Genomic DNA, 13083 nt, shown 5'->3' with positions numbered 1-13083 from the left:
CCTGATTCTATAAGATAGATAATCTGTGTAACAGAGAAAGCTAATTTCTATAATAGTATCCAATAGAAATAGAATGCAAGACACATGTGTAATTTAAAATTTTCTAGTAGCTACATTAAGAATATTTTTAAAAACAGGTGAAATCAATCTTTTAAATATATTTTATTTAACCCTATATATATGTAATATTGCTGTTTCAATATGTAATCATTATAAAAATTATCAGCGAGACGTTTACATTCTTATTTTTATGCTAAGTCATTAAATTCTGGTGTGTGTTTTACAACAGTCCATCTCAACTTGGACGAGCCAAATTCCAAGTGCCCGATAGCCTCATGATGGCTACCCTGTTGGACAGTGCAGACATAGAACAGTCACTGGAAGGCAGCTGCGCTAGCAGGGGCTGCATTTCCCAGCTGCCTTGCATCTAGGAATGACCAGGTGACTAATTATTGCCAGACTTAAGAATAGAAGCTATATGTGCTACTTCCAAAATAAGGTGGTTAAGAAGCAGGTAATGGGCCAGACGCGGTGGCTCACGCTTGTAATCCCAGCACTTTGGGAAGTCAAAGAGGGCAGATCACGAGGTCAGGAGTTCAAGACCAGCCTAGGCAACGTAGTGAAACCCCACCTCTACCAAAAATACAAAGAAATTGCTGGGCATGGTGGTGGGCGCCTGTAATCTCAGCTACTCAGGAGGCTGAGGCAGGAGAATCACTTGAACCTGAGAAGAGGAGGTTGCAGTGAGCCAAGATCATGCCATTGCACTCCAGCCTGGGCAACAGTGCAAGACTCCGTTTCCCAAAAAAAAAAAAAAAAAAAGAAGCAAGCAAGTGTGGCTCCTCTGTCCCCTCTCACCAGCTTGGCACAAATGGACATGGCAGCCTTGGGAGCCATGTGTTAAAGATGGCATAAAAATTTCCTAGCTGCTAGGGAGGCTGAGGTGGGAGGATTGCTTGAGCCCAGGAGTTCCAGTCCATCCTGGGCAACATAGTGAGACCCTGTGTCAAAAAAAAAAAAAAAAAAAGCACAAGAAGGAAGGAGCATGGGTCTCTGAAGCGTCACGTTGAAGAAAGCCTGCTGTCAGTTGGATATATTCATTTTGGATGTTAAGCAAGAAATCAACTTTTTTTTGTTTGAACTGCTATCTATTTTTTGGTTTGCTTAGCAGTTTAGCCTGTTCTATCTACTCTGTGTGTGTGTGTGTGTGTGTGTGTGTGTGTGTGTGTGTGTACATATACACATATATATTTTATAGAGAGAATATATATAGAGAGAGAGCTTTGTACACCCATGTTCATAGAAGCATTATTTCTGTACTGCTGTTAAAAGCTTTTTCTATTTCTAGTGGCAAGTGATACCCTAAAACGTGTGTGTGCGTGCACACATGAATTATCTTTGGGTTTTGTCAATGGGTAATTTATCTGTGTGTATTTTACCTAGGACATGTTTAGGCTGAAGACTTTATCTGGAAAAATAAAGCTCTAAAAATAAATTGAAAGGATTAATATGAATGAACTATAAAACTCTTGCAAGAAAACATTTGACATGGCTGGACACAGTGGCTCACACCTGTAATCCCAGCACTTTGGGAGGCTGATGTGGGCTGATCACCTGAGGTTGGGAGTTTGAGACCAGCCTGACCAACATGGAGAAACCCTGTTTCTACTAAAAGTACAAAAAATTAGCTGGGCATGGTGGTGCGTGCTTGTAATCTTAGCCACTCAGGAGGTCAAGGCGGGAGAATCACTTGAACCCGGGAGGTGGAGGTTTCTGTGAGCCAAAATCATGCCATTGCACTCCAGCCTGGGCAATAAGAGCAAAACTCTGTCTCAATAAAAACGAAAGAAAGAAACATTGGACAAAATCTTCACAACATTCAAATTGATGATGATTTCTTGGATATAACACCAAAAGCACAGGCAACAAAAGAAAAAATAGACAAACTGAACTTTATGAAAATTTAAACATTTTGTGCATCAAAAGACATTAAACAGAGTAAAAGGTAACCCATGGAATGGAGGAAATGCTTGCAAATCATATGTATCTGATAAAGGATTAACATCTAGCATATATGAGGAACTTCTAAAACTCAACAACAAAAACCAAAGAACCAATTCAAAAATGGGCAAAACACTTGAATAGACAGTTCTCCAAAAAAGACATACAAATGGCCAATAAGCATATGAAAACATGCTTAACATTAATCTTCAGGAAAATGCAAATAAAAACCACAGTGAGAGACTACCTCACACATTAGGACAGCTACCATAAAAAATAACAAATGAAACAGAAAATAACAATTGTTGGAAAGGATGTAGAAAAATCAGAACCCTTGTGCACTGTTGGTGGGATTGTAAAATGGTATAGCCACCATTAAAAAATAGTATGGGCTGGGTGCGGCGGCTCAACACCTGTAATCCCAGCACTTTGGGAGGCCGAGGCAGGCAGATCACAAGGTCAGGATATTGAGACCAGCCTGGCCAACATGGCCACCCCATCTCTACTAAAAAATAAAAAAAATAGCTGGGCACGGTGGTGCATGCCTGTAGTCCCAGCTACTCGGGAGGCTGAGGCAGGAGAATTGCTGGAACTCGGTAGACAGAGGTTGCAGTGAGGCAAGATGGCACCACTGCACTCTAGCCTGGTGACAGAGTGAGAGTCTGTCTCAAAAAAAAAAAAAAAATAGTATGGCAGTTTCGTAAAAAATGTATGATCCAGCAATTCCACTTCTGGGCGTATACCCCAAGGAATTAAGAGCAGGCTCTTGAAGAGATATCTGTACACTTGTGGTCACAGAAGCATTATTCACAATAGCTAAAATGTAGATGCACCCTAAATATCCACTGTGGATAAATGAATAAGCATAATGTAGTACACATTTGCTTATTTGTGGAGTATTATTTAGCTGGAAAAAGGAATGAACTCCTGACACATGCTGCAACACAGATGAACCTTGAGAACATTATACTAAAGGAAGTAAGCCAGGCTGGGCGTGATGGCTCACGCCTGTATTCCTAGCACTTTGGGAGGCCAAGGTGGGCAGATCACTTGAGGTCAGGAGTTCGAGACCAGCCTGGCCAACATGGTGAAACCCCATCTCTGCAAAAAATACAAAAATTAGCAGAGTGTGGTGGCAGGTGCCTGTAATCCCAGCTACTTGGGAAGCTGAGGCAGGAGAATCGCTTAAACCCAGGAGGTGGAGGTTGCAGTGAGCTGAGATCGTGCCATTGCACTCCAGTTTGGGCGGCAAGAGTGAAATTCTATCTCAAAAAAATAAAAATAAAAATTTAAAAAAATTTTAAAAGGGAAATAAGCCAATCAAAAAAAGACTAATGCTGTATAATTCCATTTATATGAGGCACTTAGAGTAGTCAAGATCACAGTGACAGAAAATAGAATAGTGGTTGCCAGGGGTTAGGAGGTGGGGAAATGGGGGATTACTCTTTAATGGCTATAGGGTTTCAGTTTTGTAAGATGAAGAGAGTTTTGGAGCTGGATGAGAGTGATGTTTACTCGACAATATAAATATACTTAATACCACCGAATGATATACTTAAAAATCATTAAAATAGTACATTTAATATTATGTATATTTTACCCCAATAAAAATAATTTATTTAAAAAATGTTACTTTAAAAAAATCAAGAGGAGGGCCAGGCATGGTGGCTCACTCTTGAAATCCCAGCATTTTGGGAGGCTGAGACAGGTGGATCACAAGGTCAGGAGTTCCAGACCAGCCTGGCCAATAAGGTGAAACCCCGTCTCTACTAAAAATACAAAAATTAACTGGGTGTAGTGGTGCGCACCTGTAGTCCCAGCTGCTCAGTAGGCTGACGCAGGAGAATCGCTTGAACTCGGGAGGCAGAGGTTGCAGTGAGCTGAGATTTCGTCACTGCACTCCAGCCTAGGAGACAAAGCGAGACTCCGTCTCAAAAAAAAAAAAAAAAAAAAAAAGCGAAAAAATCAAGAGGAGTATATGATCGAAGCCTTTAGAATTCTGAAAGGTTGGATTAGTAAACATGGAATTCATCTTTGCCAAGAGTTTTTCCAACTTCAAGGTATAGCTAGAATACAGAAAGGATTATTAATAGCATAAGCATTTAACACATTTATTTTCACTGTGCAAAAATAATTATGACAGAATACTTAAAGTTCCAAAGGCACTGTGTTCAGTCCTATGATACCCTTATAGGAAATATATCTGTATTTTTATGGAGGGAGATTCTGAAACATAAAATTGTTAAATAACTTGCTCAAGGTCATTTGCCCAGTACTTGAAAGTGGGGCTTCTCAACTTCTGGATTATTGACTTTTGGGGCTGGATAATTCCCTGTTGTTGGAGGCTGCCCTATGCATTGTAGGATGTTTACCAGCATCCCTGGTCTCTACCCACTAGATACTGGTAGCACCCTCCCCTTCAGGTTGTGATAAAAGACTTTGTGGAAATACGCCTGGGGGCAAAATCGCTCCAGGTTGAGAACCACTGCTTTAACGCCAGCAGTTTCACAAGGTTAGGGAGGCCCAGCAGAGTCCCTCGCCTTAGAACTGGGGTTTCAGAAAACAACTGGTCAAGTGAAGGTAGGATCAATTTAGGAGGAGCTCACATACCAAATTATCAAAGCAAGGGTAGAGATGGGAGTTTGGTCATAGGAGTGAACTAATCTATCTGGTTTAACTTTGATCAGAGTATTGCTAGGCGATTGAGCTAGGCCTTCTCCAATTTCCTCGGATAGTGAAACATCTATCCCAGGGCTTAGGATAGGAGGTTAAGCCTCTAGGTGGGGAGGTGTTGAATAGAAGGCAATGAGAATAGGGAAGCCGGCAAGTCATGACAAGATAGCAGAGCAAGGCAAGAATCATCTCAGCTGGGATGATTCAGAAAAATGTAATGAAAAAGTCGTCATCGGAGCAGGGATATTTTTTTTTTAAGGCAAAACTCAATGGTTGTAAGGGATGGAAATCCACTCAAATTAACTGCAATTGAAAGAGAGGTTTATTTTTAGGCTATAGCATGTTCACGTAAATGAGACACAGCTGGGAATGGAGCTGGACATTGGAGAGCTGCTGCTGCGGATCATAGCTGCTGCTTCTTTATGTGACTGCATGATCCTTCTTCTATGCATCGTTTTTCAAGTATGCTCTCTTTGTTTGGCAAACTTTCTTTGCTTACTTTTGGTCTCTGATCATCCGTAGTTTTGTCTTGTCCATGACTTTGGTTTGGCATAGTGTTGACTCATGAACAGACCCTACATGAGCTTTCACAAAGCTTTCTATGTTAAATGGCTCTGTTAATCTCCAGATTCCCAGGAGAAAAATCTGATTGGTTAAGTTTGGGTCAGCCATGCACCTAACATGATTAATTCATCTGAAAGTAGCAGTGGGAACACATGATCAACACATGGTCACCTCTGCCCATTCCTTTAGCAGCTCTAGTGGACTGAGGTGAAGGGTGGCAGTTTCCAGGGAAGGGAGTTTGGGCAAATACATTTCTTAAGACATAATCTGCCACAGCGTTAATGGGTGGGTAAAATATGGAAGAATTAACTACTGCGAGAGGAAATGGCACCAACACAAGCACAAAACGAAGATATTTTATGCATATTCAGTGAATTTCCTAGATGAATTAGACTCTGATGTTCAAGGGTCATTACATCGTCTGGATGTTATTGTAGCCCAAGATTTACATAGGCGACAGTAAGGTAATGAGGCTGGAAATACATTCTGGCATCAGATTGTCAAGGGCATTTAAATGCTAGACTGAGGCATTTAGATTTTGAAGGGTGTTTCTAATGTCTTAGGTTACACCATGGAGGGAAGCTGCCATTTTTTTTTTAGAAAATATTCTTTGGTTCCTGGGTAAACCCTAGGATCCAGAGTCAAGTAGTAGGTAAATTTGATTTTACAATGCATTGAAAGAGAAATCAAGCCAAAAAATAAAACAACATAGAAATAAGACAACTAGAATAAGAGTCTACTTAGTAAGTTAGAAAAAAAAAGACTATCTGGTATCTTAACACTTTTAAAACAAAGCTAGTAGATCACTACAAATGACCTAATTAAAAAACCAAACCAAGAAGCCAAAAGCCATTCCACAACAACTACAAATAACAATGATAACAACAACAGCGGCAGCAGGATTTATACCACAGGCCGACTACTGTTCTAAGCATTTGTGTGAATGGTACAAGGTAAGTGCGTGAGTGTTTTACTCACCATCTGTTTAACACATATAATCTTTTTCTTTCATGACCCAGAATCACTGAATCTTAGAGTTGTAAAGGATTTTGACCTCCATGCCAGGGGCAGAATCTCCTCTAGACATACCTGTTAATCCTCTAACAGTTACCAGAGTCTGTCTGGTAATTGGCCGTTTACCTAGAACCTAACAGATTCCAGATTATAGAGCCCTCTGGTTCCGAAGACTGGACAGGCAGTTTCATGTACAGAGGTACAGTAGACCTGGATACTGTATATTAGGCCTTAAAGTTCACATTAGAATATCAGAGTGTTTTGTAAACTGCATGTCTCTATACAGAATGCAGATCTACTCTTGGATTTAATAAGCCTGTGTCCAGAGATACAGCTGACTTGGATACTGTATGTTGGGTCTTTAAGTCCACATTAGAATATCAAAGTGTTTTGTAAACTGAATGTCTCTGCAGAGAATACAGAGCTACTCTAGGATTTAATAAGCCTGCGTCTTGCTTTAAATTTAATGCTAATGGTAAACTGAAAAAGATTTCTAGTGACAGATAATTAGTGATAATGGTAATTACCGGCCTTTATATAGGCTTTCACCCAAACAGATGGCGGACCACTTAAAAAAATGAATGCTTTAAGGCATAATTTCTCCCTCTTCTTAAATAAAAGTTCCTCTAGGGTCAACAATAGTTTGTATTTAACACACTGCATTATGTTACCCATAACTAAACAACAATTTCCAGACAATGCAGTTAGTCTGTTAATTTGCTTAGCAATTAGCTTTGAATAGATTTTTGGCCCTGAATACATTATAAATGTATGAATGCATGTATGCCTTGCTTATTTTTCTTATTTTATTTATCTTATTATTTTATTAACTTTGATAAGCCACTGTGGTTACCATCACATGGATGACCTCCAGGGAGCAGGAGGCTGGGTCACTTAGCAAGCTTACACAGGCCCTATCTTCATGAACAGAAGCCAGCCTCTTCCTACATTTGTCTTTGTTTTTGTTTGTTTGTTTTGAGACAAAGTCTCACTTTGTCACCCAGGCAATAGTACAGTGGCGCAATCTCAGTTCACTGCAACCTCCACCTCCCGGGTTAAAGTGATTATCCTGCCTCAAGCCTCCCAAGTAACTGGGACTACAGGCGCACGCCACCACACCTGGCTAGTTTTTGTATTTTCATTAGAGATGGAGTTTCACCATGTTGGCCAGGCTGGTTTCAAACTACTGACCTCAAGTGATCCACCCACCTCAGCCTCCCAAAGTGCTGGGATTACAGGCATGAGCCACTGTGCCCAGCCCACCCTCGTACATTTGATATCTCTGGGTATTCCTGGATTTCTAGAACTCTATATCAGGATTCATTTTTGGGGAGCTATTTTCCCTCTTTCATGTGGAGTTCTGAAGATAATATTAAACATCAAAGTTGAATCAAAGTATATCATACATTTATATATGAAAGGGAACATGGAGATTCTTTTCTCCATTCTCTCTTTCTTTCCCCATCTCCCTTCTTGGGAAAGATGATTGGGGCCTTGTGTTATGGGATGCTTCGTGATGTTATTTGGGGAAACATCAGGGCAATGCTTTATAGACCTAATAAGATGAGGATATTCATTTGTAAGAAATAAAGTCAAAGTTATGTTAATGGGAAGTATATGACTTTCTGTTTGTATTCTAGACCTCCAGATGAAGTTTCAGAGGGAGATGAGTCTTTGTGTTGCAGGATGTGTTCAGTTTTGCAGAGGAGGTGTTGGGGCGGGTAGGTAGAGGGGTTGCAGCCTGTGAGAAAGACTCTCACCTCCTCTGTCCTCTGCCTCCCTGCTTCCTAATCCTTCCCTCCCTGAGTCAGACCTTCACAGCCTGAGTCAGAATCCAGCTCTCTCTTCTTCAGAGCAGAAGATGGCTCTGGATGGCTGGGGGAGAAAGAAGAAGAGCTGATATTGTGGCGGAAAGCCCAGGACAGGAGGTCTAGATCAGAATCTTAAAGTCTTATGGCACCAGAATGTCATTCTTCATCCAGAGCTTCAGCTTCTTCAAACATAAAATAGAATTAATAATTCCTGGCTGGTCACGGTAGCTCATGCATGTAATCCCAGCACTTTGGGAGGCCAAGGCGGGTAGATCACGAAATTAGGAGACCAGGACCATCCTGGCTAACACGGTGAAACCCCATCTCTACTAAAAATACAAAAAATTAGCCAGGCATGGTGGCATGTACCTTTAGTCCCAGCTACTTGCTTGAGAGGCTGAGGCAGGAGAATTGCTTGAACTTGGGAGGCAGAGGTTGCAGTGAGCCAGGATCACGCCACTGAACTCCAGCCTGGGCCACAGAGCTAGATTCCATCTCAGAAAAAAGAAAAATAATAATAATAATTCCCTTGAGCATCATATAAAATACTAAAACATTAAGCACATAGTGCCTGGCATGTAGTATAAACCATGTTAACTATTGTTAACTATAAATCCATGTTATTGGTATTGGTATTCCATGCCTGGGATTATGGAATTGAATTTACTTGATAATTTCTTTAAGGAGGGATGAAAGTCCTGGGAAAAAATTAGGGAGTGGGATAGTAAAGGGGAAAGGGTTAAAAGGAGAGAAGAGATGGGAAACGAGAGATGCAGGCAGAGTTCCCTCCGAAAGCTGGAGATGCGTCCTCACGAGGCTGTTCCCTTCTCCCAGGAAGTGACACACAGAATCCCAGCCACAGTGAGGTTTAAGAGAACTGAACAGCAAGATAAGGGGTACAGTGTTTGATTCTACCCTCATCTGCCTACTCTTTCCATTCAGTGCAGCTTGGGAACAAACCCAGAACCCTAGCGGTAAAGACCTGCTTCTGGAGCTGCAAGTTCAGATGCCTTCAGGGGCCACAGAAGTATTTCAAATGTCAGAGGCAGTCAAGTATGTATCACCTAAAGGCCTTCAGATGCAAATTTAAAAACATACCCTCCATACCAACAATTGCTTACATGTCTTTGGTTTTGTTTGCAAGCTTTGGCTTCACTCTTCAAGCATGGGTTTAGCCTAAGGTCTGAGAAGCAGTGTCCCTAAGAGGCAGAGGCACAGCTCTCTATTTCCTCTCTGGTTCCATAGAACCTTCACTGTGGGCCACTGGGGGCCAGAAGAATCACTCTGCAAGCAATGGATATCTCTCACAGAAACAGAGAGAAAAAGTCTACCCTATAGCTTACGTAATAATTCACTTTTATTGAGAAAAACACAATGACTGTTGTGTTGGAACTGTATAGAAGGTAGTGAACACAATGAGAAGAATAGCCAAGAAAAGCAGAACGTGTAAGAGACGTGGATGAAAGGTGCTATGTTCCCGTGGTATGGAGTCTTGGATTCTAAAATTACTGAATCCTCTAAGCCTCACATTTCTCATCTGTAAAATAAGACCATTGCTATCACTGCATGGAGATGTTGCACATGTCAAATGAGCCCAATATACAATAGAAACGTATTGTGATTTTTAAAAATTTTCATTCTCCATTTATTTGCATAAGTATACACTGTCTGCATATGCTCCCTTTAGACTTTATCATCAAATTGTTCTTTTTTCTGAAAGTTTAAGTTCACCTCATGATCTCCTCCTCAAAAATCACCTGTTTCCCAGATAGTTTCAGATGGCTTTGGTTTTTCTCATAAGGGATGAAATAAATTCTTTTTTTTTTTTTTTTTGAGACGATGTCTCATTGTGTTGCCCTGGCTGGAGTGATGGGGTCTCATTGTGTTGCCCAGGCTGGAGTGCAGTGGCCCCATCATAGCTCACTGCAACCTTGAGCTCCTGGGCTCAGGCAATCCTTCTGCCTCAGCCTCCAGAGTAGCTGGGACTACAGGCAAATGCTACCATGCCCTGCCAGTATTTGTGGATGGGTGTAGTGGTGGAGGTTGCAATGAGCTGAAATCAGGCCAGTACACTCCAGCCTGGGTGACAGAGCGAGACTCCCTCTCAATAAGTAAATAAAATAAAATAAACATATACAAAATAAAATGTGGCCAGGAGCAGTGGCTCATGCCTGTAATCCCAGCACTTTGGGAGGCTGAAGTGGGTGGATCATGAGGTCAGGAGACCAATACCATCCTGGACAACATGGTGAAACCCTGTTTCTACTAAAAATACAAAAGTTAGCTGGTCGTGGTAGCATGTGCCTATAATCCCAGCTACTTGGGAGGCGGAGGCAGAAGAATCGCTTGAACCAGGGAGTCAAAGGTTGCAGTGAGCTGAGAACAAGCCATTGCACTCCAGCCTGGCAACAGAGTGAGACTCTGTCTTAAAATAAAATAAAATAAAACGTGACAGTTCTAATACAGGCAGGAGGAATTCTCTCTTACCTAAGGGAGGATCAGCCTTTTTGTTCTATTTAATATTTAGGCCTTCTACTGATTGAATGAGGCCTACTCACATTAGAGAGGACAATCTGCTTTATTCGGTCTACCTACTTAAATGTTAATGTCACCCAGAAACTCCTCCACTGACACACTCAGAATAATGTTTGACCAAATATCTGGGCACCTTGTGGCCTAGTCAAGTTGCCACATAAAATTAAACATCACATGGTGTAAAATTGAGAGTTGTGAATTTTTAGAGTCCCCCAATTTTCCTTACTCTCAGTGGATCTGCATCAAGAATATATATATATATATATATATATATATACACACACACTCTCAAATACATGGTAACAGTTTTGTTATTAATCAGTTCACACATTCAGCAAATCCTGAGTGCCTGATGTATGCTAGGTGCTGTAGTGCTTGTGAGGCAAGTGCCTTCCCTTAAAGATTTGCAATGCAATTGCAGAGAGTAGACATAAAACATAATGCAGGCAGAGATGAGATAACACCACTAACAAATAACGATACAAAAAAAAAATCAATAAAATACTGTATAATTAAATATGCCCTTCAAATAAAACCACATTAACCTCCTCATTTTGAATATGTATATTTATTCAAAATGTTTGGAAAAGGAGTGTTCTGGTTAATTGATACGTACATAAGAATTGGTGGCCAGCCTTGGTGACTCATGTCTATAATCCCAGCACTTTGGGAGGCCAAGGTGGGTAGATTACCTGAGGTCGGGAGTTCGAGACCAACCTGACCAACATGAGAAACTCTGTCTCTACTAAAAATACAAAATTATCCAGGACATGGTGGTGCATACCTGGAATCCCAGCTACTTGGGAGGCTGAGGCAGGAGAATTACTTGATCCAAGGAGGCAGAGGTTTTTGTGAGCCGAGATCGCGCCATTGTACTCCAGCCTAGGCAACAAGAGCAAAACGCCATCTCAAAAAAAATTGGTAACCAACTCTTTATATATTACATATGTCTGTATATAAAAATACATATGTTATATGTAATACATTTACATAGAAATTACTGTTTAAGTAACTATTCCTTCTAAGACATCATTATAAATAAAATTTAATTTTAAAATTCATCATATGTAAGAGTTATGGAAAATTAGACTAAATTTTTACAGAGTATTTGGCATTTTCTAAAAATCTTAGTATTAAAAATGCATAGATATATAACTTGAACAAAACTGAAAGGAGTAAACTAAAACACAAAATTTGATCTTGAAGAACCCTATCTTCCAGCTCTACTCTTTTTTTTTTTCCTGGATAAAACTGTTGCAGTACCAGCCCTACTTTTTAGAAGTAATTATATATATTTTGAGATGGAGTCTCCCTCTTGTCACCCAGGCTGGAGTGCAGTGGAACGATCTCAGCTCACTGCAACCTCTGCCTCCCAGGTTCAAATGATTCTCCTGCCTTGGCCTCCCAAGTAGCTGGGGTTACAGGCGCCCGTCATCATGCCCCACAAATTTTTTGTATTTTTAGTAGAGATAGGATTTCACCATGTTGGCCAGGCTGGACTCAAACTCCTGACTTTGTGATCCGCCCACCTTGGCCTCCCAAAGTACTGGGATTACAGGCGTAAGCCACTGCACCTGGCCCTTTACTCTGAATTTTTATCAGCCTTCTGAAAATTAGAGAAGCTGGAACTTACTTGTGGCCAGTGGGGAGGGTTGCATCTTTTTATAAAGTGAATTAAAACAATGACAGTGTTTTTATTTGCAATCAACTTTTTTCTTATAAAAAGACTCCCTCTTTTATTACATCTTTATTACAGGGAAGTCAGAAAATACGATGCACATAAAGAAGTCCAGACCACCCACCATCCACCCTTTTGGAGACGGCTGCTATTGACAGTCATCCACATCCCCTTCTTTCTATGCTTACACACTGAAGACAACAGAAATGGGAGCATTTTTTATATGCTGCTTTTTAACCAGTTTTCACTTTTACTTAAACTCTTCAAGAAATCATTTAAAATTTCTTTTTAAATTCATCTACTGCTCCATGCTATTCCTGTGGGTGAAAAAGTATAACACTCAGCACGATAAATTAATTCTCTGTGAAACTCACGTTCTCATGTTACCAGAAGACTTTTTTGATCTGATCTATATTTCTTCTTTGTATAATACTTACAAAATGACCAAACTAAATAAAATTATGTTCCCTATTGTTTGAAAATAGTTTGTAACTAGGAAATAAATATTGTGGTACATTAGGGATGATCACATTATGTAATTTAGTGAAAGTTTTAATATAACATAGTTTGATCCTTTATCTTCTGCTGACAGATTTTTTTTAAACCAGTTATTCAGAATGTCTAGAAATTAAGGAAAAATTCTTCTAAAACATGTGAAATGGTAAGAATCGGTGACCTTTAGTGGTATGGAGGCAAGAGCGGAGGCCTAATCGTGTTCTGTGTCCACATTTTTCCCTTATATGCAAGCACACAGACACACTCATACACCCCACACACACACACATACCCACAACACAGACACACACA

General features: G+C 40.4%; 1 protein-coding gene across 1 annotated transcript in view; it reads left to right on the top strand.

The window, feature by feature from the left end:
- The window catches only part of LOC135273575 (uncharacterized), a 36271-nt gene extending 23657 nt beyond the window's left edge, over positions 1–12614 (top strand). Inside the window, exons 4-5 of the mRNA XM_064372757.1 lie at positions 9006–9116; positions 12355–12614. Coding sequence (XP_064228827.1) covers positions 9006–9116; positions 12355–12431 — 188 coding nt within the window. The 3' untranslated portion in view covers positions 12432–12614. The remainder of the gene's footprint in view (positions 1–9005; positions 9117–12354) is intronic.
- The last annotated feature ends 469 nt before the right edge of the window (positions 12615–13083 follow it).

The sequence above is a fragment of the Aotus nancymaae genome, unplaced genomic scaffold, assembly GCF_030222135.1.
Source record: "Aotus nancymaae isolate 86718 unplaced genomic scaffold, 86718_ANA_hifiasm-v0.15.2.pri h1tg000008l, whole genome shotgun sequence".
Lineage (NCBI taxonomy): Eukaryota > Metazoa > Chordata > Mammalia > Primates > Aotidae > Aotus > Aotus nancymaae.
This window is presented reverse-complemented; position numbering and strand designations above follow the sequence as displayed.